The sequence below is a fragment of the Fulmarus glacialis genome, unplaced genomic scaffold (assembly GCF_000690835.1).
Source record: "Fulmarus glacialis isolate BGI_N327 unplaced genomic scaffold, ASM69083v1 scaffold10593, whole genome shotgun sequence".
NCBI lineage: Eukaryota > Metazoa > Chordata > Aves > Procellariiformes > Procellariidae > Fulmarus > Fulmarus glacialis.
Window position 1 is genome coordinate 45,566 of NW_009204896.1, and position 27,675 is coordinate 73,240.

The following is a 27,675-nucleotide window of genomic DNA, read 5'->3' on the forward strand; positions in this document are numbered from 1 at the left end:
CACAAGAAGAAAAATAAATTTAAATATAGTTTGAAGTATAAAGTTCAACAGAAAGCAAACCAAATAAGGGAATAAAGTAAGGGAAGTGATCTCTATGCTTAGTCTGAGTTTTCTGAAACAGGGTAACTCTGAGAACAGAGGAGAGCTGACAGTTTAATACATATTTTTAAAAGATTATTTTTCTATAGTATCCACATTCTTCTGGCTGTGTAGATCACAATGAGAATATAACCAACAGACTTTGGTAAAAATTAGCAAGGATGTTTGGACATTCTACTAGGAGTTTATCATTCACTAATCTCTTCCACTGGATTTATCAGGCAAAATACCTATAGGGATCCTAAAATAACGTCAAATTTTTCTAACATTAACTATTTCATGCTCTAAGAGCTTCCCTTCTCAGGATATCCTGAAACCAAAAGGATTTTCTGGATTAAGAGATTCTGCAAGGTCGCAAAGCATCAGAACTAAGTTTCCTTTGCCTGGAAAAAACGTAGGGATGATGGATTCATAAAAGAAATTGTACAATGCAGAGTAGTCTTGAAAGGTACTCCCTAGCAAAATTAGTAAAACTGCTTCTTAGAAAAGACACAATTTTTAGAATAAACACCTTACTATCCTTGGGCTTCTTTTGGTCACCTTCTGACTTCTCACTTTTTTTATTTTCCAGACTCTCTTTTCTACAAAACAATACAATAACAATTACAAAGCACATCATGTAAAGACAGAAGATTTTAAGTGAACTATACCCTTTCTTTGAAAAGTTAAGAGAGCATACCTAAAAACCATAGTAAAATATTTAAAATGATTTGCACAGCTGCAGGTGTCAGAGCAATAAAATCTATTGCATTTGAATGCAATAATCCATTTAAAAGTTTATCATTTTGAATATAATTCCAGAAGCTAATCCCCAAAAAATTCAATGCATGATCATTACTCCTTTCTAGAGGGATAAACTGTGCCCTTGGACTCATACAAACAACTTGCATTGACTTCAATAGGCCTGCACTGATTTCAAAGGAAGGTTTTCTTCTTGTCTATATAAGGCTTAGAGAACTGATTCCACAGGGAGTTGTGCACTGGCAACAACAGATACATTCTTGTTCTAGTTGCGCAATAAATCCTACCGTTGCGATGTTTAAATATCAGCTGACTTATCATTATGTCCTTAATTCACCCCATTTTCCCAATTACTACCCAACTTTTATCTAAAATCATATCAATTGGGTCTTATTTTAATGTGTAGGTAAACTCTTTCATTTTTTTCCTGACTCCAACAAATTTTGAAGATGGTAAAGACATTTATATAAAGCAAAGAAAATCCTCATGAAAATTCAGTACCCTGCTCCTTCCCTCTCCTGCTTGTTCAATGTGCCCATGCTATTTTACCTCGCATTCTTTTTCCTTTCCTTTTCTTCAGCTTCTTCTTTCTGAGCTGTATTTAGACTTTCAGCATCTGCCAAGTTATCCACAGCAATGGCCAAGAAGACATTTAGCAAGATATCTATTTCAAATCATTTTAAGGACATTATGCGTTACTATACTTGTTTGGTTTATTATCAGCATAAACACTGACAATGTGAGAGATATAAAACACATGTTCCCAACTACAGCGTAGAGGTTTGGGATGCTGGAGTGTAGTGCAAATAACACTCATTTAATGGACTAGATTAATATTGGGTGTAAAATGAGCGGAGATCCATTAGGGTCACTGATTTTAAAATAGCAGAACAGTTGATGTATTTTTTTAAATAAATGACATTCAACTTTATGCTAGCCTGAGCAAGTTTCAAATATGAAACATGGTCTATTAAAAGTGAAGACTGTTCAGGCATTTTGAAAAATTCATTTTTATAATGCACTATCTTCTGTGTCTACAACAATCTATATCAAATTCTGTACTTCAGTCCATATCAGTTAAGCACAAATACTGATACAAGTGCCTTATAGTACAGAAGATAGAATGTTTTTGCCCTTTTATCACCTCCTGATCTTTTAAGAACTTCTGAGAATGACACTATTTCTGTTTCTACATGGGGCCAAGGAAGTATTTCCAGTACACTGAAGGCAGGGAAGGGGAATGCTTCAGCAGACTTAATCCTAACTGACTCAACATTTCTCCATGCAGATTTCTCTCGTCTGGCCCCTGCACTCTACGGTGGTTCACTGGCTCCACTGTCAGTGTGTGTCAGAATTAACAGGGCTATATCAAGCATCAAAAGGATGAACGGGAAATTACTGCCATAGAGATCAGACTACATCCATGCATTTTCAGAGGGAGAGTTGTCAAATAGAGACAAGCAGGTAGAATACGGCTGTTTTCTCACTGAAGGAAGAAAGAAAAAATACTCTGGTTTCTGCCACTGTGGTGGCAGGAGATAGACTTGGAGGTCACTGGAGTCTCATTCATTAGGGAATGGGTATACAAAAAAAAGTCTATTTAAAGGACTTAACACATGCAGAAAGCATTTGCATGTCCATTACAATTTACTCCCTCCTAGAGAAATTTTGCATGTGTGCCTGGCACACAGCCCCATTTGGAGGTGTTTCCAGTGAGCGCAAAAGGATACAGTTACCACAGATGAAGAGGATAATGAAATATATACAGACTATCATGCCTGACGATGATGGGCCACCATATGCCATTATGCCATCATACATAACAGCATTCCAGTCTTCACCTGTTAGAATCTAAGAAGCAGATATATTATTAGTAACTCAACATCAAAAAGAGCAATAGAGAAACACATTTCCTCTGACCACAATACACAAGGCTAACCTCCGTATACATAAAGCAACACCATAATCTTTTCATGCATTGTTTTAAAATTTCCATTTAAATAAGCATCTCCTGAAAGCTTGGGTTTAACTCTACTAACTTTTATTTTATGCTACGCATTTACATCACTGAACTTCAAAGGCAAAAATAATAAAAACAGAAGCCTATAATTTTATTGATTTTGGCATGCAAAAGTTAAGAGCCCTGATTTTCAGTAATGCCACATATGTAGTAATGCCTGCACATGTTCATCACTCTTGAAAATCAAGCTAGCATACGTTTTAAGGGTCTCTTTTTTTGAAATAGTGGCCACAAATCTTTTCTAGTGTACGCCATTTGTTAGTCTTCCAACTGGTCTACCCAATTTCAGTTTTAACAGGGATGGGCCACCTTATCATAAATTACGTAATACACCTACCACACACATACGCTACTGCTATAGCTTTTGAAATGGTAGCTATTTTAAACTGAATGGAGCTCAATGGCATGGGAGAATTACATGATTTTCTTATTGGCTATTGTTTCACATAATTTCACAGAATTCTAAAAGAATTTTACAGAAATCTGTTGATTAGTTAAAAGGATAGTTTACAATGAGGCAACTCCACTTTTTCTGTGCTAGGACAAAAATTCTGAGTATTACAATGCAGGTTATAGGGGCACTTCATATATTTCTAAGTAACAACTTAAAAATTATCAGTTCTATCCTGAGAAAACATGCAATACTGACTTTCCCTCCAATTAATTAAGTGGTTGTTCAAGAAAACTATATGCATGACAATTTCTGAAATTCATTTTTGGAGAGCTAAACTTATCAAGCTGATTTTTGTAGTTGTTGAGCACCCAACAGGTTGGTTGCTCCTGAGTGTATTCTGAAACTGAAGGAAGCCTCATTCCTTTGAAAATGAGGCAGCCTAAAATCTGAATAAAATCCAACTCAGCTGAGTTTGAAAGTACAGCCTTAATTTTTTTAAAGGGGCAATGTCAGGTCAAATGTGAATACTTTTCCTCTGAAGGAAACTTCTCATTAAGATTTCCTTACGTTAAAATTATATGGAAAGATTTTTTGCTTGCTCTGGGCAGCCACCAGATGAAACTTCTACCAAAGAGATAGGAAGTTGACACAAAGTTGAGTCTTGCACGGTCAGCTTTATACACTCACCTACAATGTCTGAAACCAAACACTGAGGTGATGTGCAAAGCTGAATGTGAAAATGGCTAGAAAGATGAAACCAATTAGCCTAATTCCAGTATCCAAATTGGGAAAAATAAAAAAAAGGATCATAAAATAGTGAAAAGTAACCTGTAAGTATGGCCCTATCTTTTCACAGGTAACAGACAAGTTGCTTTAAAATTTTAATAAACCTGACAGTGTCTCTTTAAAGAATTTCATATTTATTTTTATATTATGGTAAGTGATATGACCCATATGCAAATATGCACTCTTACAATGCTTATCATCTCTTCCTGCTTGGGAATAGCTGAACTTTTACATAGCTAATGAAGTTAAAGAAAACAATTTGATTAAAATAAAAATAACATTCCACCTCTTTTACTAGTCATGTATTTGATGGACAAAGGAGATTTAATTTTGTGAAGTAATATGACAGCTATGTTGCATAGATAGATAAATAAGACATGAAACAAATGGTACAAATCGTGCAGTTACCAGAGTACTGAATTTAATGAGCAGAATGCTACTTAAAGTAAACTGAATAAATAGTATTTGTGATTTTATTTTCAGGCAACATGATCACTTAAACAGTTTTGTTGATCAAAGGTAAATGTTTCATACGGGATGAAAGAAAGTTACCTGGAATACAGTTAAAAGAGCTTGTGGAAAATTATCGAAGGTGCTCCGTTTTGTTTGAGTTTCATCAAAATTAAATTTGCCTCCAAACAGCTGCATTCCAAGCAACGAGAAGATTATGATGAAGAGGAAAAGCAGAAGCAACAGTGAAGCAATGGACTTCATTGAGTTTAACAAGGATGCTACCAAGTTGCTCAGGGATGCCCAGTGCCTATAAATTAAAATGCGTGTGTTAACACACACCAAAAAAACCCAAACAAAACAGTAAAAGAGCAGCGCATGATGAAGTATTACAAAAGAATTGCTGATCACCCTTTAGCTATCCCTAAAGTTAGCAGCATTAGTTAATCTTACCTTGTTACTTTAAAAATACGCAGGAGACGAACACAGCGAAACACTGAAATTCCAAGGGGTGACATAATTTCCAACTCCACCAAAATGGTTTCAACAATGCCACCACAAACAACGAAGCAATCAAAGCGGTTAAAAAGGGAAACAAAATAAGCCTGTAGACCCAAGCTGTACATCTTTACTAACATTTCACAGGTGAATAATGCCAGAAGAACTTTATTTGCGATATCTGGAAAAAAATATTAAAAAAAAAAAAAAAAGGACATTCCTGAATTGTCTTATAGATTCCATTTTTATTTTAACGTATTAGTACTATACTTTCTATACTAGTTCACAGCCTTTTACTTAAGAAGGAAGAAAGTACTGTTTTTTTATGTTGGACTGTATTTGATGCCTAAGGGGCAAAAGTTACACAAGGATGTAAAGCTTCCTGTGACTTATGAACTATTCATCTTTCCAATCCAGTGCGCAGTTCATGGCTGCTCAACTCACAGCTTGAGTCCACACTGTAACTGAAGCAACACAGCCCACAGCATGTTCTGCTGTGCCAGTTACCATTTTCTTCCTCATCTTTCAAGCATGGTTTAACAATAAAAGTACAGGTATTTACAATTTAGTATTGTCAGGTTTTTGCTGGTATGCCATTAAGCTGTGTTACAGTTGTGGAAATCAAACATATTCAGTCATTTGTTGTATCTCCCTTTGGCTGGGCTGAACGTCCTACGTGACAACAAACAACAACAAAACGGCAAAGTACAAAAGTAGGCACTTGATAGAATGCAAGTATCCATAGTCAAAAACAGGATAAATAATTTTTGATTGTACCTTGGATCTGGGTCAGCCAGTCAGGTTGATTATAATGCTCTGATGAGATAGTTAATGTGTTCAGAAAGACCAAGACAATAACAAGCCAATAAAATGTGACAGATTTTACTGCAGCTCTACATTTTCTTCGATTAAATCGATTCCAACGACGCCAGCGTCGACTGAAAGTTCAAATAAAAACAAATTTATTATTATACAGAAAACACATATGAACTTAAGAAGGGTTTCTTCTGTGTAGAAAACATAGTGCAAGTATGTATGTGTGAGCAGGTGTATTTACATAAATATGTGCACAACGCTTCAGATAGTTGTGTAAATTGTTACCAGTTGCAGATTAGGGAGTGCTAATTTGTTATTCCTTTTTTAGATTTCATTATAGATTTTTAAATGTAGACCACAATTTTTGGAGACTCTAATTGCCTGTAACATAATCAGATTAAGCTGTATTTAACATTTCATTGAGTAACAAGATATATCTGTCTTTCCAGGACCCATACACTTCATAGCAGTAAAGAAAAGCCAATAAAGCAACTTAGAATTCAGATTACATTTAGTCTGAAAATGTAGGCTTTGAGTTAAACCACGGGCACAATTTTGGCAGGATTAAACAAGGCAGGAATGTTGAGGTCAACTTTTAGAAATCTACCTTATAATGTTAGAAATCTCAGTCAGCGACTCCTAGAGATTTCCACTGATGTGCCTTGAAATTGTGTCAGTGGGCAAATGTTTGTGAAATGAATAAGAGTGACAATCAAGGACAAGTAAACAGGCCCTACTTAGATATAAGCTGGACTCACAAGTGAGGGTATTAGCTCAGCTTTGGACTCATAAAACGAGATTTAATTTCTCCGCTTCACTTCTGGGAACTTTAGTAAACCAATTAATCCTCTTGAGTTGCATTTCCATTTGTGAAACAGGAAGAAAATATATTGCTGGGTCATAGGAAAAGAAGGATTAAGAAGCACTTGATATTACCTAAAAAGGAGGCATATAAAATTCACACACCCAGAATTACAGCTGTGGGCTCAGATAATAAATTTTAGGAACTGACAACTGCTTCATCCAAAATTCAAGGGACAGAGCAGCACAGACTCCAATGGAAGCTTGACCTAGCCTTAAAACAGCAAAGAACTGAGAAGAGTGTGCATGTATAAGATTCTTCTCTATAGTTTCACTATCAGGCCAGTCTAGCGTAAATCCGTTGTGATGGGAAGGGGTGGTCTGCTCTCCTTGTTCTGCCCTCTCCTTTCCCTTTTGCCAAAACTAGCCCTAGTGAAGTGAGCCAGACCTGAGAACTGACTGGTAGAAACCAATTTCTTTTTTTCTGGGTTGATTTTAGCCAGTCAGTTGTCTGATCCAATTCATTGTATTGCCACATCACAGAAAGAGCAGGAAGAATGAGTGGCTGAGACAGGGGAAAGGCACTGCAGCCCTTTTGGCAGTACCAAAACATGGAACTATGGCTTTTGAAAATTGTTACAATAACTAGGTGAATTTCTTAATACTTTTAGTGTCTGAATTAGCAGGTATTGTACTTAGTATGTATAAAATCAGAAATGCTTTAAATCTGCCTCAGAAAATAGAACCAATATGCAATAACACCACCATAAAAATAACTGAGTTTGGCATTGCATTCAAGCATTAACTGAGTTTTCCTTACGCACCTTAAATTTGTACTTGTAGTAATGGAAATTAATACTGGTTTCAGACATCAGTACAAAGCTGTTTCAAGTCTTTGCAGTATTCTAACTATATAAAGGAAAAATATCCTGACCTAAAGCAACATGGTATTCAAGAACATTCTTATCTTGCCAGTCCCCTGCTAAACAGCACTATGTCCATGGCCATCATCAGGATGGCTCACTCCCTGGGTAGGTAAAACAGCCTTTTTTTATGCTTACACAACATCCTATCATTGAAGTCAATGAGACAAGAATAATATTGTTTGGATATCTCTACTCATAGGAGCCAAAAGCAGTCTCAAAGTGTATAACTCATAGCTCTCTGAAGCCAAGGGGGCTTTTTTTTTCCCCAAAAGGTCTGTGGAATCAGTGACAAAACAGTATAGCTAAGTGGTACACATATGAAAATGCTGCCAAAGGGTGTGCAATGGCACTCACATGTAGAAGTGTGTGAACAATACAAGCATATGTAAAAAGCTTTCAGAAATAAAGCAAAAATTCAGAAAGGAGTATAGGAGTAATTTTCTACCTTCGTTAGATTGGTACAAGTAAAGAAATAAACAGTAAATAGCGGACTGAAGTAGATGGCCTGTTGTGCCAGGAAAACCTGTGGCTATATAAAATAGGAAAACAAATTACACTATTTTCACTCAACAGTTTTCTATTTTTTTAGTAAGCGCCCCTCCTAGTTTTAACCAAATAGCATAATTTTTTTCTGGAAGAATGAAATGTACCCTTTTATTTTGAAGAGAAATTCCATTTTCGTAAATTTGCAATTATATAATACTGCTTTCATGAAATTATCAAGCATTTTTCACAAAATATAGCAGTTTAATAAATATTAAAATCACTGAGGATGCTTATAGTTGACATAGTTTGTTACAACGAACCAAATTATTCACTGCTTTTGTTCTCATTAAATACTTCATGATTTTTTCTTCATAACTATTTATGAGCAAATCATTATTATTACAAATGTGTTCCCAATTTCACTTTCATTCATTCAGGTATTCATGTTTAGGTGGTCCTTTAGGCCCTGGTCTTAAGTTTGAATCCAGACATGGGAAATCCAGCCTTGCATTGAGTCTGACTGAACTCTGTCAATCAGTCATGCAGAATCTATGAAGTTTAGTTTGTTTACTTGTTATTCGTGTGTGTTTGTGTATTGCTACTAGACCTATGCAAAGGTCGAACATTCATTTTCAGATTATTTTGTATCAGCAGCCTTTCAACTATTTTTCTAAGCTGGACTTTCTGTTTAGAACCACATTCATAATCCCTGTACCTGCGAAACTGGCGTGTCTCATATTTTCGCTAGTAAGATCACAGAGTAGTAAATATTAATGCCCAAGATGAATTCTTCTGTAATTGTGGGTGCTAACATCTGTGCAGAGACTAGACTTCACTACTCTTATTTATAAAACATGGGAAAGAAGAATTGCACCAGAGTGCTCACTTATGAAAAAATAGAAACCTTCAAGACTATTTTTCTATTCCTCATTTTTGTAGTTACAAGATTCAGGGCATACTACCAGCTTTTTAGCATGATTTGAAGGTTAATATGATCATATAATCATACTGACAAATGAGGAAGCGAATTCTTAAAAAGAGGGATCTTCACAGACGGCAATGTGCACAAATCTCTTCAACTAGGAGATCCCCATCTTCCTTTAATCATTGTTCTAGTATCAAAACATTTCAAATTCCACCTGGAAGATTACAAATATGCAGCACAGATCATATTTACCCATGTATATCCTAGCATAATGTGTGGCTGATATACACCCTCACTTAATAAACTGGCAGATAATTGTTCTCTCTTGACCAAGTACCCATCTGACTGTATAGAAACATATTTCCAAGGATTAACTTCTATTTTTGCTTTTGGTACAGCAGGTAGGCTTGCTTGCAAAAAAAAAAATTTTCTATTTTGATCCGAAGGCAAAGACATTCACGGTCAAACCAATATAAGCTATGTCCTGATAAGCTATGATAAGCTATGTCCTGATTTACTTTGCCCTGAAACACAGGGTACTGCCATTGCAGAATAACATTCCTGAAGCTGGAGTGAGGATCAGGCCAGAAGAGTGAGAATTAGACCAAGATTTAGCATTTGGTTTAGTATGTACTAGGACATCCCTGACAGCTGAACACATAATCTAGGGCTTTGCTGCAGAACTGAGAGTTTCTGTATTTTAGGTAAACAGAGCTTTTTAGAAACTAGTGATTCCAGTGAAAACCACCAAAATTACATTCTTCCAACATATCAGAAAAATGGATTTTGCAAATATGAGATGTTAGGTATCCAGAAGCAATGGGATGAGAACCATGAGTCTGCAGATCCTTGTAGAGGTAGAAGAGCAGACATACTCTGTTCTTAGTGGCATTGCAAAGCCAGCAGCTCTTCAAAGTGCTTTTTCTCTCTGATAACAGATGTTGTCATCTGGGATCTGGGACATGGTGCAAGCCACATCTGTTTTGAAGACAAACTATAATTTTGAGCTCTATTGCCTCAAAACTACTCCTCACATGGATTCATTAAGTTAAAAAGGATAGATCTTTCTCCAATACAAGTAAAGACGTGACAGTTGAAGGGGGAATTCCCATTACCAAATTCAGCTTAAAAAGTTTAAGTATGGTTGAAGACCTAAAGCAGCTGCAGACCCCTGCAGCACTTCCAAATAAAAGACACCAACATCCCTTTGCCAATTGCCACAACTTCTGTGAACAGATGCAGCAATACATGTATGAATGAACTTCTGTGTGACTTGTGTTTTTTAATGCCACAAGAACAGATTCTAATCAAAGAGCTCAAGCAAAAGACATTTAGGACAGTGGCAGAATCCAGACAGCTGGAGATACTTCGGTGACTTTCTGGCTTACAAATAAGTTTTCTTTCAAATTGATTATGAACAATGATTTAGAGATGGATAGCACTGACTGCTTCTTACTCACTGCTTGGACCATTAAAAACATCAGGTTTGGGTAGAAATTTTCCTTTCTCAAAGATGACGTAGCAGCTTTCATTTAACAGAGCTTCTGGAGTTCTCTTTTTCCTTAAAATATGAATAATGGGCATGGTTCAGAATATAGGCATTACTTTGCTTTCTCTGTAATGCTTCTGTGAGTCCCCACTATGCAAATAGACCAAACTTGGAGAAGGTAGTGTAACTGCAGTCTATTGCACTGCCTGGTATTTGAAGTTTCATGCGACCACTTCATATTCGAGTTTCTCCTTTAAAACCAGCATGAGTAGGCTTCATAGCAATAAATAGTATGCTATAAGGTTGATTGGAGACAATCTCATGATTCAAAATAATCATGCTTGTTTGGGATTCTCAGCTAATGAAATACTAAATAAATTGTTCCACTTGTTCTACTGTTATGGTAACTGGAAGCAATGGCAAGAGAAATTTCAGACCATTAGCACACTGAATCGCTTCTCTTTATTAAGCTAAAAGCAGTCTCATCTCTCATAATTCTCATGAAGGGTTAAACTCAAAGGTCCACACGGACATAACTGGTCCATTCAGTTGGTGTAGCTAAGGCCAGTTTCTGTAGCAGAAGGCATACAAGAAATTATACAGCTTTTATAACTAACGATGAAACTTCTAAGAAGCTAGTTGTGTGTCCACTACCGTCCTAAATGGCCAGATCTCCATTGGGCACAGTCTTCAGCAGAGTGAGGCACATTTATACGCTGTCACCAGTTTGCTGGCTGAAAGGGATGACAAAATAAAGGTTGATCACAGCGTCACATGAAAAACCTCTCAGTGTAGAAAAGCACCAGTTAACTGTTGCCTGCGAGCTCTTCTTCAAAAAAGAAAGAAGACTATTCAGAAGGAACACAAGTCCACTCCAACTGCTTGCAACTGGTCAGCGCTGGTAGGTCATTAGAGCTAGTAAGGCTAGTAGAATAAACCTGGGTATGCTATTCTTCTTCATTGCTGCAAGGAGAATACACTGCTGTTACCAATGAATTACTTGCTATACATCCAACACTGAAATCAGTTTTACTAGGGTTAAAAAATTGGAATGATTCCAGATGTTGTCAAAACTGCTGATGCCAGATGTTGCCCAATCTTCTTGATTGTCCCCTTTTTTCACTGAAAATTTCTGTGAAAAATATTTATTCTGTGGGTTGTCTGCAACTGTAGGAGTGGTTTTGTCCTTCGTGATTCCCTAAGTCTACCACTTGATTACTTACCTGAAACCTTTTTTTTTTTTGTTCCTTCATGGAGTAACCTAACTGTTTTTAAACAGAAAGAGGTATCTCTTCTGCGTTTGCAATTATCCTTTCTAATTACTAAATATATGTCCTATAAGACTGGATAATAAAATCAAAATAAAGAAACCTATTGGTTTTGTACTGGCACATCCAGTGTCTACAATATCAGGACTATTAATTCTTTATTTTGCTTATAAGACTTCCCTTCTGCAATCATACCTGAAAATAGAAGCTCCTATTTCCAAATGCTCCTGGTAAGTGAAAAGAGAGCCACAAATATCAGCAAAGCAAATCAGAGAGTTTGATTTCCAAGAGTGTTCATGGATACTTTACTTTTGTATTCACCAGAAACTGTCATGAAGAATTTTCACACAGTAAAATTTAAAGTACAGTAAATAAAGAATAATTATATGAGATCATCATGATGTGTAAATAGTCACAAGGAAAAAAGGTGATGAAGAGAGAGGAAAATACTGACCTGAACTTAGATTTTGAGATGGTTTGACTAGAAGAAAAGGAAAACACATTTTTAAGAATGTGGAAAAAATAATTAACACAAATTCGTTCTCTTTAGAATTTTGCAGATCAATATTACATATACATAAAAACAAGCTTTTAACAAAATGCATCATGAATGCTGAAATTTTATTGTATGTTATTTATTTTCTGAAATACCATTCCTAAAGCTTTACAAATTTTCTAAGTGAAAGAAAGGAAATCTCCTTTAAAACTAAGTAAATAAACTGCTCATGTAGAAGGTGCTTGGAAGTCATGAAAATCTGAGCAAATAACTAGCGAACACCATGGGATATAGAAATACTCCCATACGTTAAGTTATTGCCTAAAAAATACATATTCTCCAGATCATGCATAATTTAACAGAAAACATTTCTTTGTACATGTCACAAGGGAATTCCGTTCCTTTCTTATTATTTTGGACAATAATTATATTTTATAAAAGCTTTCAGGAAAACATGACTGCACTGGAAGTTTAGTTGAATTGTTTTATATCTTCTTAACTGCGGAATTTTAGGGGTGCTTTAACGCTGTAATAATTAGTCTAATATTAAACTACTGAAAGGCAAAAAAACCATCAAGTGTCATATGAAGCTTGACTATTTCAAAGCAGTTTTGGCAAAATAAACAACAGGGAACTAATGATTCCTTTAAATTTTGAGATGATGAGGGTGGGTACTTGAAAACAGTCCGTGTACTCACCATAAACTCCCACAGCATGCTGGGTTCTCTCCTTCTCCACTCACATTCTCTGTGTTCACTGATTCAGTTTCACTGGTGGGCATGCTTGCTGTTAGGAAACAGAAATTGCTTTAGATTGATAGCCAAGCAAGGCATTACACAGAATGTGATCTCCTGTTCTATTGCAAGAATGCCTCCACTTTTTGCAGGTCTAATGAGAGCTTGGAAGATCTGAGGAACAGCAGATGAAGTTAGATACTCATCAGTCTTCTTATAACAAAAGAAAGCACATAGAATTCCAGAGGGTATTGTAGCTTTTTTTGTTTCTTTTCAATGATTCAACGTAACTGTTGAAAATGCACTACAGAATACAATGTAGAGGAGTTTTGTAACAAAGAGCATGCTACCCCTAGTAATGAAATCAACCTGAGCTAGATTTTGTGACCTTTCATTTTAAGAAGTGTTCTGTTAACACTTTGGAGGTGCTTATCGGTTTAAGTGTTGCTACCATGCTCACTAATTCCAAGAAACGTCACTGAAGTTCTTCTGAAAATAGGAACTATCACACTCTGATCATACCGATCACTCTATGCTTTTACTTCCATTGTGAATTATCAAGGCAAGATGCTAGAAAGTAATTGTGCCTGCAAACACTACATGAGCAGACAGGAAGGAGCACTGGGAATGGCAGAATGGGTACGACAAAGGATGATGAGAATTACTACTAATAAAAAGGGAATTATTGCATTTGTTACACAGTGAATTACTGTACATATATAGCAGATCATTATTGAACAGTTAGCAATTGTAGCTAATGTTTTTTTAGACAAAACTCATTTGCAAATTGGTCATCACCATTTATCTTCAAAACAACTGAAATACAGAGGGAGGAAAACATACGTCAAAAGGTATTAGGAAATATGAACAGCCAAAGTTCTCAGTAATTCCTAGGGGAGAACACTACTTCCATGTCTGCAAAGCAAGCATGAAAGGAAAACTTCAGGAACAAGAAAAGTGTAAAATTTATGTTGCTGGTTTATACAGTAGAAATACCATATAAAGTAGGTGGAAGATGCACCAAAATTACTGTAGAACAGCAAGAACAAAAGAAAAACAGACTATCTTAAGGGTATTCTGTTTTTCTTTTGTTCTTGCTGTTCTACAGTAATCTCAGTACCTTCTGCTGTTTTGATGGTTTGCTTGTTTGTTTTTTTGTTTGTTTGTTTTGTTGGGGAGGTTTTAAGCCAATGTCTGTGGACTGAGAGTACTGAAGGTAGAAGGGCTACAGTGCCTATTTCTGTCAGGGATGTCTCACTATTTTGGTAGCTTAAAGGAGGTTTAAAGCAGGCTTAATTACACACACCTTAATATAAGTGAGACTCGAGAATCAGGCCCTGAATTTTCTGATTTGTCTACAGATCAGGTACAAAATGAGAACTGTTAGTAACAGTTTCTCTGCACAGTACTCTATACTGCTTCAACACTGACATAGAGATACATGGAAGTGGTAAAGGGTAGTTTGGTTTCAATCAATTCCATTCAAGTAGAGAGTGACAGGTCTATGCAGACTAGATGCTCAGCTACTATTTGCAACAGCTGAGAATCTGTCCCCATAAATTTAAGTCACCATTACATGAAATGTTAAACACAGAGTTGGCATAACAAAGAAAGATCCAAAATGTCCATGCAGGTGTTTGAACAAAACTTCAGGCACTTCAGGCAGTAAGCACAGCAAAACCTTCTTTCACACAGTTCTTCTGTTTTGATGATTCTTTTAAAATATTACTGTAATTGCTTTATACATGAAAAACCCCTGGTTAGCACCTGCAAGTGCCTCAATTCTAATACCATGCTTTGCTTTATAAATCAGTTTTAAAAAATGAATATTGCTAGTCTTGTGTGAACTTCACAGCTTACAGTCATAGAGTTCAAAATGAATTTCATTCAAAAGTAAAACAATCTTTGATGATATCCAAAAGTATTAAAATTCTAAACGTTTTAAGAAAAAAAAGAATTACAAAACTATTTCAGACATTGTCTCAGATCTTCAGAACTAACAGTTTTTATTTTAAAATGCCAGGGTCTTTTGCAATAAATCAAGGAGTTTCCCTGTCTGGTTAATAACTGAAATGGTTGTCTTGTGCTGGGTGACTTGCATGCTGTTCGGAAACACAACGTTATAGCCACCTAATGATGAACATTTGAGCACTTGGGATGGGCAACTGCAAAATATGAGTGAAGAAGTCTTGTTTCATACATTGTTACTAAGAGCTGCCATGAAAACAGAGCTAGGCCCACTTTTGCAAGTATTACATGTGCAAAGTGTGTCTCACACTTGTGTTTCAAATTTATTAACCCTTCCCTCTTCTAAAAGCAGTACCTAGAATCCAGTTCCTCATAAAGTGTCACTCAGTGTCACACAAATGCTGTTTGTTTTAATACACGCCAAATAATTTTTTAAATAGTAAGTGTAAAGTAATATAATTTTAATTCAAGTCTACCCAGACTTATGCGTTAACCCACAGTAAGAAATACCTTTTCAACATGACTGCATGAAGAAAAACAAAGTACCAAAGAAAAAAAAAAAATCTTTGTCCCTATTGAAGCCAATGTCAGTTCTGCTAATAACTAAAACCAGCCAGAATGTTACTCTCTATTTTAGATAGGGCTATTGCTCTAGCTCTATTAGTGACTTGCAGGTGCTGTGTTACAAAAATGGAAGAGGAAAAAAAGAACCATAGAAACTCAGCTATCATTATACTGTAATTTATATGCCAAAAGAAAAACTTGACAGAAGTACTGAGAAAGGCATCATGTGGAAGTCCAGCTCCAGCAATGCTAGCAAGTCATTAAATCTTTAGCCAGAAGAAAACAGCAACAGCACTGCATGACCGCATCCACTCTCGCTAATGCAAGCAACCTGGCAAGTTTTGAAAAGATTCAAATTCATGACAGCTTCTTCAAGGGTAGTATTCACTGGACAAAGTACAGCACACAGAATGAACTTTTGAAAGACCGCCTGATCTCAGTGAGGCCAGCTTTGAGATCTTTAAACTGGTACTCCAGTATTCAAAGGAAGATACCAAATTTTCTCTATTGTTTATTCACCTTTTGCCCTTATTTTACTGGCATTCTTTTGGAAAGATTATCTAGATTTCTAGATAGTATCAGCTCTCTTCAATTATGGTAACTGGTTTCAAATGAAAGAATCTTGCATTAGGCAATATAAACAACCCATATAGCATGCAGCTTAATACTTTCCTGAGTATACAGAAAATAGGTCAAATATATCAACCACTACATTTTATTTCTGTGGATAAGAAAATAGATTGTTTTTCTCATGTTATATTTACCCTAAACAGTTTTAAGATTTTGAAGCAGGGATTTCAAATTCCACTCCAGGACATAACATAACTAATGCATAGCTAAGAGCAAGTCAATGTCCATCAGCATTGGTATGTCCTAGCCAGCTGGAGTCGGAAGAAATAAATTACATAATCCTGCTCTATGACAATTTTGTGTCACTGTAGAATCCAGAAGCAGGCTAAATTACACCCTGAATTATTGAACTGCGGTGACAAGTATTATTGTTGGAAATATTTTGCTCTAGAAAGTATATAATTAATATTTTAATCTGGTTCAACTTCAGCTATGCAGTTTTGATCCATAGGCTGATCTCATTTCCACACTGATGCACCTTGGGTAGCTTTCTGGCTACACATGCTGAAGGAAAAGAGCTGCAGAAGTGCATTGATCTGCAGAGCTAGTCAGATAATCAGTAATAGCTACTGGAGAGAACCTTAGAATTATTTAAAAAGGTACTATACTGACAAAATTTTAGATCAACCTTGCAAAATGGTCATCATCTGTCTGCTACTAACATCCAACCAATCCCATGAGCTCCAAAATTATCCTAATTCTTTCTCAAATCAGTACATGGATTTTCTGAATCCTTTACACCAAATCTTTGAGGTAGTCCAACAGAAAAACAGAACAAAAAAACCAAAACAAAACAAAAAAAATCACAGAAGAAGCAACATTATCATTGCAAATTCATGACAAGTTTTCCTAAGTCTGCCGCATGCCCAGAAAACACATTAGAAGGAAGTGGCACTATCCACTCTGTGAAACTCTTCAGGGTAAATTCAGTTTAAGGAAGGACTGCTTGGAAGATGTTCTATGTTATATTGTAGCAAGGTATCTGTTCATAGTGGAGATTTAATGTTGATACTATCAACAATCATTCTTATAGGCTCTCTCTTTTTATAGGCAGCCCACGGAAACTCAAGATAAGGTTGAATGGCTGCATAGCAGTGGAAGGAGAGCAGAATAATCAGTCTTCATTACAAAAGCATCACTGAACCCACCACTTCGAGCCTGAAGGATGACACTATGAATCTTGGGAATGTTGTATACTCTACAGATTCGGTGCTTTTAATAGAAATAGAGATACAGGTAATACAAAGAAAAATATTTAGGGTGGGATTTCTAATCCAGTGGTAATCTAACTTTGAGCTGCTCAGATCAGCATAATAGCCTCACAAATACAGAAAGAAATAGACTTAGTCCACCAATTTGTACTTTGGAAAAATCCTACTCATAAAAGGTATGCCTGCCCTGCAAGACACAGATGAAACTGTCAGTCAGTGCACACACGCTTCAGAATCCTTTTGATTAGCAACGTCAGGTACTAGTACCAAGACAGCATTTTGTCTGGTAGATGACAGCAAGTTTTTAGCCGGTTCCATGCTATTTCATGACTGACATCAGAACCTGAACCTGCTAGTTTATAGGCTACGTTGAAACACATATCCAAAGTAGGATTGCAACCACCGCTTTTTAGCAATTTTTATAGAAAAATTATTCCAGCCTATAAGGCTGTGCGAGCTATTAGACAATATATGTAACAGTTACACAAATAAATTCAAGCAAACTCAGTATTTGTAGAAAATGAGTCCATCAGGTCCTAGCAATTTCTGACTTAATATTTGCATTCTCTAAAGCAACTGGGTCAGACTTGTCAGCCTCAGTCTGAGCCACAATAGTGATTCTTAGGACAGCAACGAATTCAGTTGCTCCGAAGACTTTGTTGTAATTAGGATTAAAACTACATCTCCTAATTACTACAATTGTGATTATGTCAAATGAATATGTTTGCCAGTATTAAAAGAGTGCAGATTTGAAAATAATTATCATACTGTAAAACCCCTGTCCATCTCCATTGTGGGTAGGAAAGAAATTGAATAAAACACAAATTACAGAAACAAAACTATTGATAACAAGAGGAGATACAGTAAAACTTTGTTATGTTTTATTAGATTCTAAATTAAAGTATTATAAATAAATAGTCAATATTATCATCATACTGCTCTAATCTTACGCTATGATCCATTATAAAGCTTGTAAAATACTTTGATTGATTTCTTCACACCTGAATTTAAAATACATTTTTTATCTGGTTTACCTGACTTTTGAAAAAGAAAACCTGTGCTTCAATAAGAACATAAGTCATAGACAAAGACACTTCAGTGGAAATCTAAACGGATTAAAGACTATGCTTTAGGAAGGTAGAGCACTGCAGCACCAGTCTATTTCAGACATGCACTTAAAACAGCAGAACTCCATGCATGAGTGTCTACATGCTAAAGATGTATATGCCTTTGTTACAGAAAATGCACACAATATGAGCTTTCAAAAGCTAACACATCAAACGCAGTATTGGCACAAAAGAAAGTTCAACTGCGAATCAGAACATGTTTTACCATGTTTATTGGAAGAACGGCCAAAGCAACTAAGTCTGCTTTTCTTCTTTTCTTCCATTAAGTCAGCCAATGTAACCCCTTCGAGTTAAGCACACGTAATCCCAGCATTTACACAGCAGATGGCAGCAGTTGCAACGCAAAAAATAAAAATGTGTCCATATATACAACACAAGCAATGTTAGGCAAAACAAACTGAAATTACCGGCAGCGTAACTAATCAGAGCTAAATCCCTCACCTCTCACCGATTTTTGCATTTTGAGCCAAATTCTTTGAAGTCTACAATTCTAGTAGTTAAAAGGTATTGCATTATTCAACAGCACTGCATACCTGCCCACTATCAGCACAGGGATGTATGAATACAGGGGGTTCATATATAAATGACTTGACTTAACGACTTCTCTGGTTAGAAATTTTAAAACACTGGGGTTGCAGGAACCTAAACTATATTTTTAAAGGATTATGTAAGAAGCTATTAATCACTGATTTAACTGCCTTTGAAATATGTACCTTTTCCTGCCATAGAGAGAAGAGATCTTCTGTATCCTAACCCAGAGCTCTTCCACATCGTTGAAGAGCATTATGGTGAACTTCCAGCACCATAAATCAGCAGTAATCTTGATAATCCAGAGGTTTGGGTATTCAAAGTAGGGACGCAGCTACCTAGAAGCCTGCGAATGATTATTCTGCCTATTTTGGGACCCAGCCTTACATGCTTCAAAGACAGTTCTAGAAACAAATCACCAGTATATTTGGACTAAATTTATTACCTAAGCTTACGACTCAAGATTATTAACCGGGTGATAACTAGATAAATTTCACCTGACTCTCAAACAGGTAGCTCATTATCATAACTATGCTCCTAACCCAAAAGCTTCCCATGGAGTAACTGGATAGATAGCTTGTGCTGTCTCTCATCATACCTCCCCATGCAACGTGATATGCAGCAGAGCATGTCTTCAATGCAAGGAGGTGGAGCAATTCAGCAAGCCTTCCTCCTTTACACCCTGTGGCAGCTGATATTAAAAACGAAATTCCAAGCCACACATTTAAGCACATGTGCACAAACCCAGACGAGTGCTAGGAGATTGCCTATTCGCTGGAAATTTCCACTCAAAATACATACGCATGCCTGAAATTAAATTCTTGGGATTTGTTTTAAAGTTCTTTTAATTACTTTCCTTCTCCCATTTTTACTCTGCAAGTCTCCTCCAACTCTTAACTTACCCTAAAATTATGTCTAAGGTAACAGTTTGGAGCCAAAAGCTCTCTGAAACTCAACAACTATGCAGACAAGTATTTTTGATTTATGAAAGACCTAGAAGCTGTTTAAGGAATGCTGGAGCAAATGGTTCTTTTGCAGCATATTAACAAACATCCAATTTGAACAGGATGCAAAAAGTTCCTGGGATTTCACCTGCAGACTTGCAAACCAAGTCCATCAGCACCATAGCTGACAGCACGGTTGTCCAACCCTCTGTGCAAATTTGGCATCACCTACAATTCTGCACGGCAGTCTTGTACTCCATTTTACTTCTCAGTCTTAGGATTTTATACTGGTACTCAAAACCACAGTTTACGTATTTCTTCCACACAACATTAGTAGCTATAACCAAGTATAGTGAACTCTCTGGCTTTTTTTGCTCTGCTGCAGATAAAAACTCTGTTTGTTCTCAGATTTTCATATAGACATAAATTATTCCTTTCTGGGTGATGGTGGCATCAACATCAACCCACAAGTTGCTTTCCAGCCTCTCATAAAATCATCTTGTTTCCTTCCAGTCAGTAACACAGATTCATACCCTGCTTTTATTGTGAACTAAAGGACTAATAAAATTCTGAAACTCAAAAATACAAAGATTTTTAAAACTTAACTACATGCAATACAGAGATAACTTTAAAAACAGATACCTCAATATCATACCACGTAATTTTCACTATTTCACTACTTCTGAAAAGTACTATGGTTTAAAAAACCAGTTCACAATAAATTAGCAGCACTAGAAGAAAAAGAACAATAATAATGTATTATTTCAACACTGAAAATAATATTCTGAGTTGCCTTTGACAAATCACTTGTATATGCGTTTTCTTATATATACTCAATGGTATCTGAATGAATAAGAAGTATCACATGAATAATAAGGTGCTATTTAGTGTTAGTATGTGTATTGATATTTGGACTTTAAGCTTATGTTTAGTATTAAATCATAAACCACATCCTGAATCCATGTTCTCATTTATGTACAGCACTAAAAGTTCTCATGAAAATTTTAACTGCTACTATGTAAACATGGCTAAGAGGCTAAAATAACCTCCACTAAATTATGACATTAAGATACTGCTGTTACTCCAAGTTTGTGACATAGAGAAATCGATTATAATTTTTACAGTTGTTGCAATATCATTAAACTAACTTGTTCCTTTACATTAGGACTCAGGTCAGAAGCACTAGAGGGCCACTACAGCATAAATTAACTTTCCCATAATACACTATACACTACTGTCAAATAAATACATTGTAAGTGATAATTATATTTCTTAGCATCGAACAAAAATCCCACAAGATTTAATTTATTTCACAGTCAGTTAATATATCTAGTAAAAAAGATTTTATATAGCTTTCTTGAATATTGGAAAGAAAGGTCCAGAATGCCATTTCCCCACTTCAAAACTCAAAAAAATCCTTACTATTAGCATAAGGTTATTTCCTGACTGTAGGTTTGGCCATATTTTTTAAGCTTTTGGTATTATTATTATTATTTCTTTTGCATGCACCTATAGGCAAACACATATTCTTCTTGACTAAGGATTTACAATGATTCTTAGTGGCACATAGCTTATATGCACTAACTTTTTACAGAACACAAATAAAGCAAAGTTTTTAAGTCTCAGTGTGATTGAGTGCAGACAATGATTGGTACATGGACAGCTCAGAGCAGAATTTTGTTGTAAGATTCAGAACTATCTTCCATGACTAAGTATCAATATATTAATGGACATGATTGCTCTGCTAACAAACACTTTTGTAAACTGGAAATCAGAAAGCAACATCAGATAGGCTACATCCACCCCAGTGTAACGCCCTTAAAAGCAGTCCAACTGTCCCACACAGAAATAGTACAGAATAAAGAACACATACTGTTCCGCTTGCCTTCTTCATCAACCTCTTCATCATTCTCAGGGTCAATATCTTCTGCCTGTGTAATCCAGTCTAAATATCCTTTCAGATCTTCTTCAAGCTGCTGTTTTTCACGTAGTTTCTGAAAGTCCCCTCGGGCCTTGGCTTTTTCTCTTTCCTTGGAAAATTCTCTATCAAATTCAGATAAAGCAGAAAAAAATACTGACTGTCAAACTCCCAGGCGTTTTGACCTAGGTCTTGACATTACAGAATAACATACTGACACAGAAAATGAACTGAATAAACTACACCGAAGATTTGAGAGTTTCTTTGAAAACAAGACAGTGGTGCAAAAAAGTCATGGCAAATCCCTATCACATTACATCGAAACTTTGAGAGCTTTTATGATTTAATTGAAAATCAAGCAGTATTCTTGACTCTTCCCATATCGGAAGAAATTTAATTATGTGCTCTTCTACACAGATTTTAAAATCAGCTTTATCTAATGTCTATGAAGAGAAATTGATTGAAGTAATTTCAGACAGGTGAGTATTAGTTTCAGTGAAAAGGAAATTCTGACAGCCAGTTCTAAAACCCTTCCTCTTCCAGCCACAGTTTATTGGCCATGTCCAAACATACTTATTTCAGTGCATGGTTCACAGAATTCCACTAATAAGCTCTCTTAATTACATCATGCACAGACACCTCTGCTGTTTGAGATCTGGATGTTTTGCCCTTTTGCCCTCTGTAACAGAACCTAGAAATCCTGTTCTCACAGATCAGAAATGCATCCTTTTATATAAATTGAATCCTCTGTCTCGTTGCCCCAGTCTCAAGACAATGTATTTGACAGTCTGTCTAGTTTAGCTTCGTGATTTGGGTCAATCTTTAAATTATCATGGAATGATAATTAAAATAATTAAGTCATTCTCCTTGAGAAGGAGGTCCAACCTGAATTACCTCATAAATCTATGATTCCCTTAATGATGTATAACTCAAGACAATTATCAAGTAAATTCTTGCACTGCGACATTTCATATGCTGACATTATTACAACATTTGGTGTGATACACAGCTCCAAACGCGTAACTCCCTTCACTAGAAGGATCAAACGTTTTCCGATTTATCTGAGTATCAATATGTATGATTAGGGGTAGGCAAGCATCTTTTAACTGTATTATAACTATGTACTGATTCAGTATTTAAAATTAAGCTTGTTCTGACTAACCTGTTAATCTTACAATAGGGCTGAAATTAAACCTAAAAATGGCTATAGTAACTTCATTTATTATGAATTTGCAACCCCTTTATTTATTGTGAACTTTCACTTGAAAATATTCCCTAATTAATACACTCTCAAGGGGAAATTTCTTAAAGCACTCTAATATCCTTTTTCAAGTGGAAAAATATTAGGAAATTAGTGTAAAGACTTGCAAAATATTTTAACAAGATTAACACAATTATCAATATGATGTTGCTCTGCTAACAAACTATAGCAGAATAATAGAACGTCTTATAATTTTTCAACATAGTATTTCAGTTCAGTGGCAGACATTACTTATTTGGAATTGCAAAGATTAAAAAAAACTGGAGCGATTATATTTTTACTGTTTTATTTGCAGTCTTCAAACACATCTTCTAAACACTAAATTTGACATTAGTAAATTTAAGAGTTAAGCTCTTTTATATGCAACCATATAGATTTTGCATTTTTTTTTTAATGTTATGTTGCAGAAGCTAAAAATCTTTCTGTTGCAAAAGCTAAGAGGCAGGCATTACACCTTTTACAGTTGAGGACTTAATTCAACAAAATTTTGGTCTGGCATGTGGAGATCATCCTGTTCCATCTGATGGCACTGTAATGAAGCTGAAGAATTGCTTGCTTTGCACTTGCCATCCTTCACCTAGCATCCATGGACAAGGACCTTCAAAAGGCCATCTCTTCAGAAAAATGCTCATGAGAGAGCGCTCAGCAGATCTCTCTGAAGGATAATTGCTTTATTTAAAAAAAAAAAAAAAACCACAAACCAAAAAGATTCCTTTGTTTTGGCAGAAGATGTCACAAACCTATAAGAAATTGTTTGGTTTACGGAATGCTGGGTTTAAGCTTCTTTTAAGAGAAGAGACCATCCTCATTCTATAGGCAGTATCTTTGAAAAAAGAGCTATCATGGCATATTCTGAAATCAGAAGTAACAAGCCCTGCTAGCTTTTACTAAGTATTGGTGTTTTGTTCAGTTAACTCCTTTGGGTGCGTTTCATTAGGGTGAAGAATATGTGATCTCTGTGGGTAAAGTGAAAGCTGCTGTTAAATGATTTCTTTCACTTCACTCCATATAAAAATGAAACAGGTGGCAAGGCTGATACTTTCAAGAGCACTTCACCCATGACTGAACTACCTTTTAACTTTGACTTTACATTAAAATGGCTGCATACAGAGAATTAAACAGTTTTTTATATACACAGCTAACTATGACCTTTCCCTTTAATATAGCATAGAAGTCAGACATTGTCTTGTTAAATGTTGCTGCAGTTTATCAGTAGGGGGAGATGCAATGGTGCTTAATTTCCTTGATATTTAAAAGTTTTATTTTTATTTTTAAGATCTGACTGTAAGGAAGTATAACATCTGAGAAGACTGCATTTTCTTTAGGGGAGGGAGGAATCTGGCTCTATGGTGGTTTTTTTTTCTATTACAGTCACAATGAAGTGACATCCCTCAGACACACATATGTACATATTCTTTTTACTGAAATACCATAAATAAGAAAGCAGAATTAAATGGAATTGGAATGTAGTAAGCTTCCAGTTAGCAGAACAAAAGCATTTTTCCCAAGAAACAAGAAGTTATTTGAAAAAGATGATGGGGGTGAGATGAGGGAGAGATGTTGGCTCTTCAAAGCTTCTGACAAAGACATTTAGACAGCAAGATATTTGAATATTTAGACAAAGATATGTAGACATTGGCTGATCTCCTGAAAGGAGGAATAAGACAGCTGCTTGTGCAGTATTTCATGGCTATGGAGAGCACAGGCTGGGTCCAGGGCAGAAAGAAAAAGCTTTTGGCTATATAGGCAGCATAGGTATTGACATGGTTAGACTAATGGCCTGAACTGGTCTCCCTGACTGTCATCAACCCAGTACTCAGTCTGGAAGCCTATGAAGTTGACAGGCTTAGGAAGTGGCACATTAATTGTGGTAAGTGGACTTAGGCTCTGTAAATATTTGGTTTCACAAATGCCTGTGCTAAGAGCTTCGAAATACGTATTGCATTCTGGTTTGATAAAATGACCTGGATCTGGCATTTGAAAGTGTGTATTGGGGGGGGGGTGGTGTTCATTGACTAAACCGACAAAAATCATATTCAAAGGGCTGTTGTGACTATAGTAGCATTAATAAGGGTCTCTCCACTAAAATGTGATTTAAATCAGTCTCCACCCAAGCTGCAAACTGAAAAATCCCGAGGAGCTACTCTGATTTGACACCAGCATATGTGAAATGAAAATCAGGCCTATTGCCTGTAAAATTTCAGTTTAAAAATAAAAGGGATTTAAGTAGTTTTCATAAAGCATAGGACTCAACGAACATTTTTGTCCTAATTTCAACAACTAGAAAATGCCAAGCTTACTACTGTCTCATACTTTAAAGGATAATATGCTTCAAAATTAAGACTTTAGGCTAGTAGGGCTAGAAAGAGCTTTTTGCAAGTCCTGCATAACTTGTATAACAACACCTTGTATAATTACCTGTTTGCCTTTAAAAATATCTCTTCTTCAAAACAGTTTATTGCTACCTAGATGGAGGCAATTCAGTTTTTGATTTCACTGCAAATGCAAATAAATCAGACAACCCAGCCTAATTTTGATCTAGTTAAGTATGACTAAAAATTGCAGCATATGACAATATCCTGTAAACTGAGTAAAGCTTTAAATTGCAGCCATAGTGTAAATAACTCAGTCAATTGCACCTACACCACTCGCAAAATAAAGCATTATATGGAGACTCACCTACATAATCTAATTTATTTTTAGTGATAACTAAGTTACCATATAAAATGCAAGTTTTATTTCTATTGCCCCAAAATTCCTTGTCTCCTTGCAGAAAGATGATCTCACTTATCTGTTTAGGCACAATACCATCATCATCAATGGTTGTTGAGGCAGAAGCATATAAAATGCAGGTTTTGAGTTCATGTTTCGATAGTCTGGGGCAATCATTTTCATGCCAGGTTTTTCTTTCTTGAAACAGAGTGAAATAACTCCTGCTGGTATGCATCAGCTCGGAATGGCTTGATGCAACAGGGTGGAGGCAGCAGCAGGGACTGGGACTCAATTACACTTACTGGGACTCAACTACAGCTCTCTGGTTCTCAGACCTTAATTTGAGGCAGGGTCTTATTAACAAAAAATCCCAAGAAGATGATTTGCTTAAATTTGAGTACCTGGTACTCTCCCTTCTCTTTGTAATTCACAGACATAATAGCTAAGGAGACATCTATACTGGCCTCCTATCAGCTGAAAGTTCTTCCACGCTAAAAAGCTAGACGCTTTTCATAAGGGGGCTTGCGCAGCAACATGAGTGTTGCTTTATCTCCTGTGCATCACCAGGCATTGACAATAGGAAATAAACAATTGCCTTCTATGTTTAAGCATAAGCCAGGACACTAATTCTTCACTGGCCATATTACTGCCCTTCTGTGTCACTGCAAATGCAGTGAGAGAGAGAGAATTCATCTACTGCAGTATGCAACTTACTGCACACAGGGTCTGGTATGTGGAAAATGTTATGCTAATGCTATATGTAGAACTGTCACCCAGACATCCTAGATTCTCATTTATTCACAGAGAACAGTCACATAGTAACAAAAATGTACTCACAGGAGTACAGTGTTGGCCACCAGACTCGCAGAAGAAGTCTCACACAGTGGTAACCATACCAACCAACAAATTTGCAGAATCAAATCGGAGAACTCAAACTGCTTAAACTGTACAGATAAGCATGGACAACAGCTCACAGCTGGGTGTAATGTGTAACAGATGTAGAGACATAAAAAAGGTTACGTAACATCACATATTTAATTACTGGACATTTGTGTACATCATTTTTACCCCTTCTTTTAGAAATAATAACAACTCATAGGCTGGACACTGTAGAATTATTTCTGCAGCAAAAAAAATTTTAGCAGGAATTTTTCCTGAGCAAGGAGTATTGGGTTCTTGATGGGGAAATGCAAAGCGGTATTACCTACCCATAGTTATTTCTATATAGTTCATTAGCAATTGACAAAATGTATATTCAATGGCTCCAGCACAACCTCTATGTAGCAGGGGGCCTGTACAGCACTATTGTGCCAGAGTGCACATGAATGCAATGGGATCATCTGTGGGAACAGCAAGATAGGGAACAATTTGATCAAGCAACAAAACTGAGATCTGATGTTTCAGACTGCAATGATATCTTCATATCAAGATGTGCTTATTCCTGAGCAGAGACCTGTTTGGCTCAGGACACTGGATTTCTTAGAGGAAGAACTGGCAGTACTGACAGAGGGTAGGACCCAGAGTGTATTCACCCCACCACCATGACATGTGCTGTCAACACAGTTTTTGAAACTGATGTGGTTTGTTAACTGCCAGGAGCTCATCAGCAAGCATCTCCCAGGACTAATCCCTAAGAAGCCTTAGTGTGACAAGTTCAGACAGGACTGAAATAAAATCAGTTCCCTTCAAGCCCTTATTCAAGAGTACTGAACTACTCCCACTGACTTTAGTGGTCTCTGTTTAAAGCAGTTGGTTAGTTACTGCTGTATACAGCTGAAAGTATTTGCTGATTATTTATTGTCAGTATATTCAATTGATCAATCAAGGATAATATTTCCTTTTTTTTTAATCTATTTGTGTTTGAGTTTTATTTTTACCAGCCA

At 36.2% G+C, this 27,675-nt stretch overlaps 1 protein-coding gene across 1 annotated transcript in view; it reads right to left on the reverse strand.

The window, feature by feature from the left end:
* Positions 1-27,675, reverse strand: part of LOC104074873 (voltage-dependent L-type calcium channel subunit alpha-1D) — a gene marked incomplete at both ends in the record, with an annotated part of 93,641 nt that overhangs the window by 44,572 nt on the left and 21,394 nt on the right. Inside the window, 10 exons of the mRNA XM_009575168.1 lie at positions 611-680; positions 1,390-1,504; positions 2,571-2,691; positions 4,593-4,800; positions 4,944-5,169; positions 5,766-5,926; positions 12,154-12,180; positions 12,894-12,981; positions 18,635-18,712; positions 21,775-21,944. Of these exons, the coding sequence (XP_009573463.1) occupies positions 611-680; positions 1,390-1,504; positions 2,571-2,691; positions 4,593-4,800; positions 4,944-5,169; positions 5,766-5,926; positions 12,154-12,180; positions 12,894-12,981; positions 18,635-18,712; positions 21,775-21,944 (1,264 nt within the window). The remainder of the gene's footprint in view (positions 1-610; positions 681-1,389; positions 1,505-2,570; positions 2,692-4,592; positions 4,801-4,943; positions 5,170-5,765; positions 5,927-12,153; positions 12,181-12,893; positions 12,982-18,634; positions 18,713-21,774; positions 21,945-27,675) is intronic.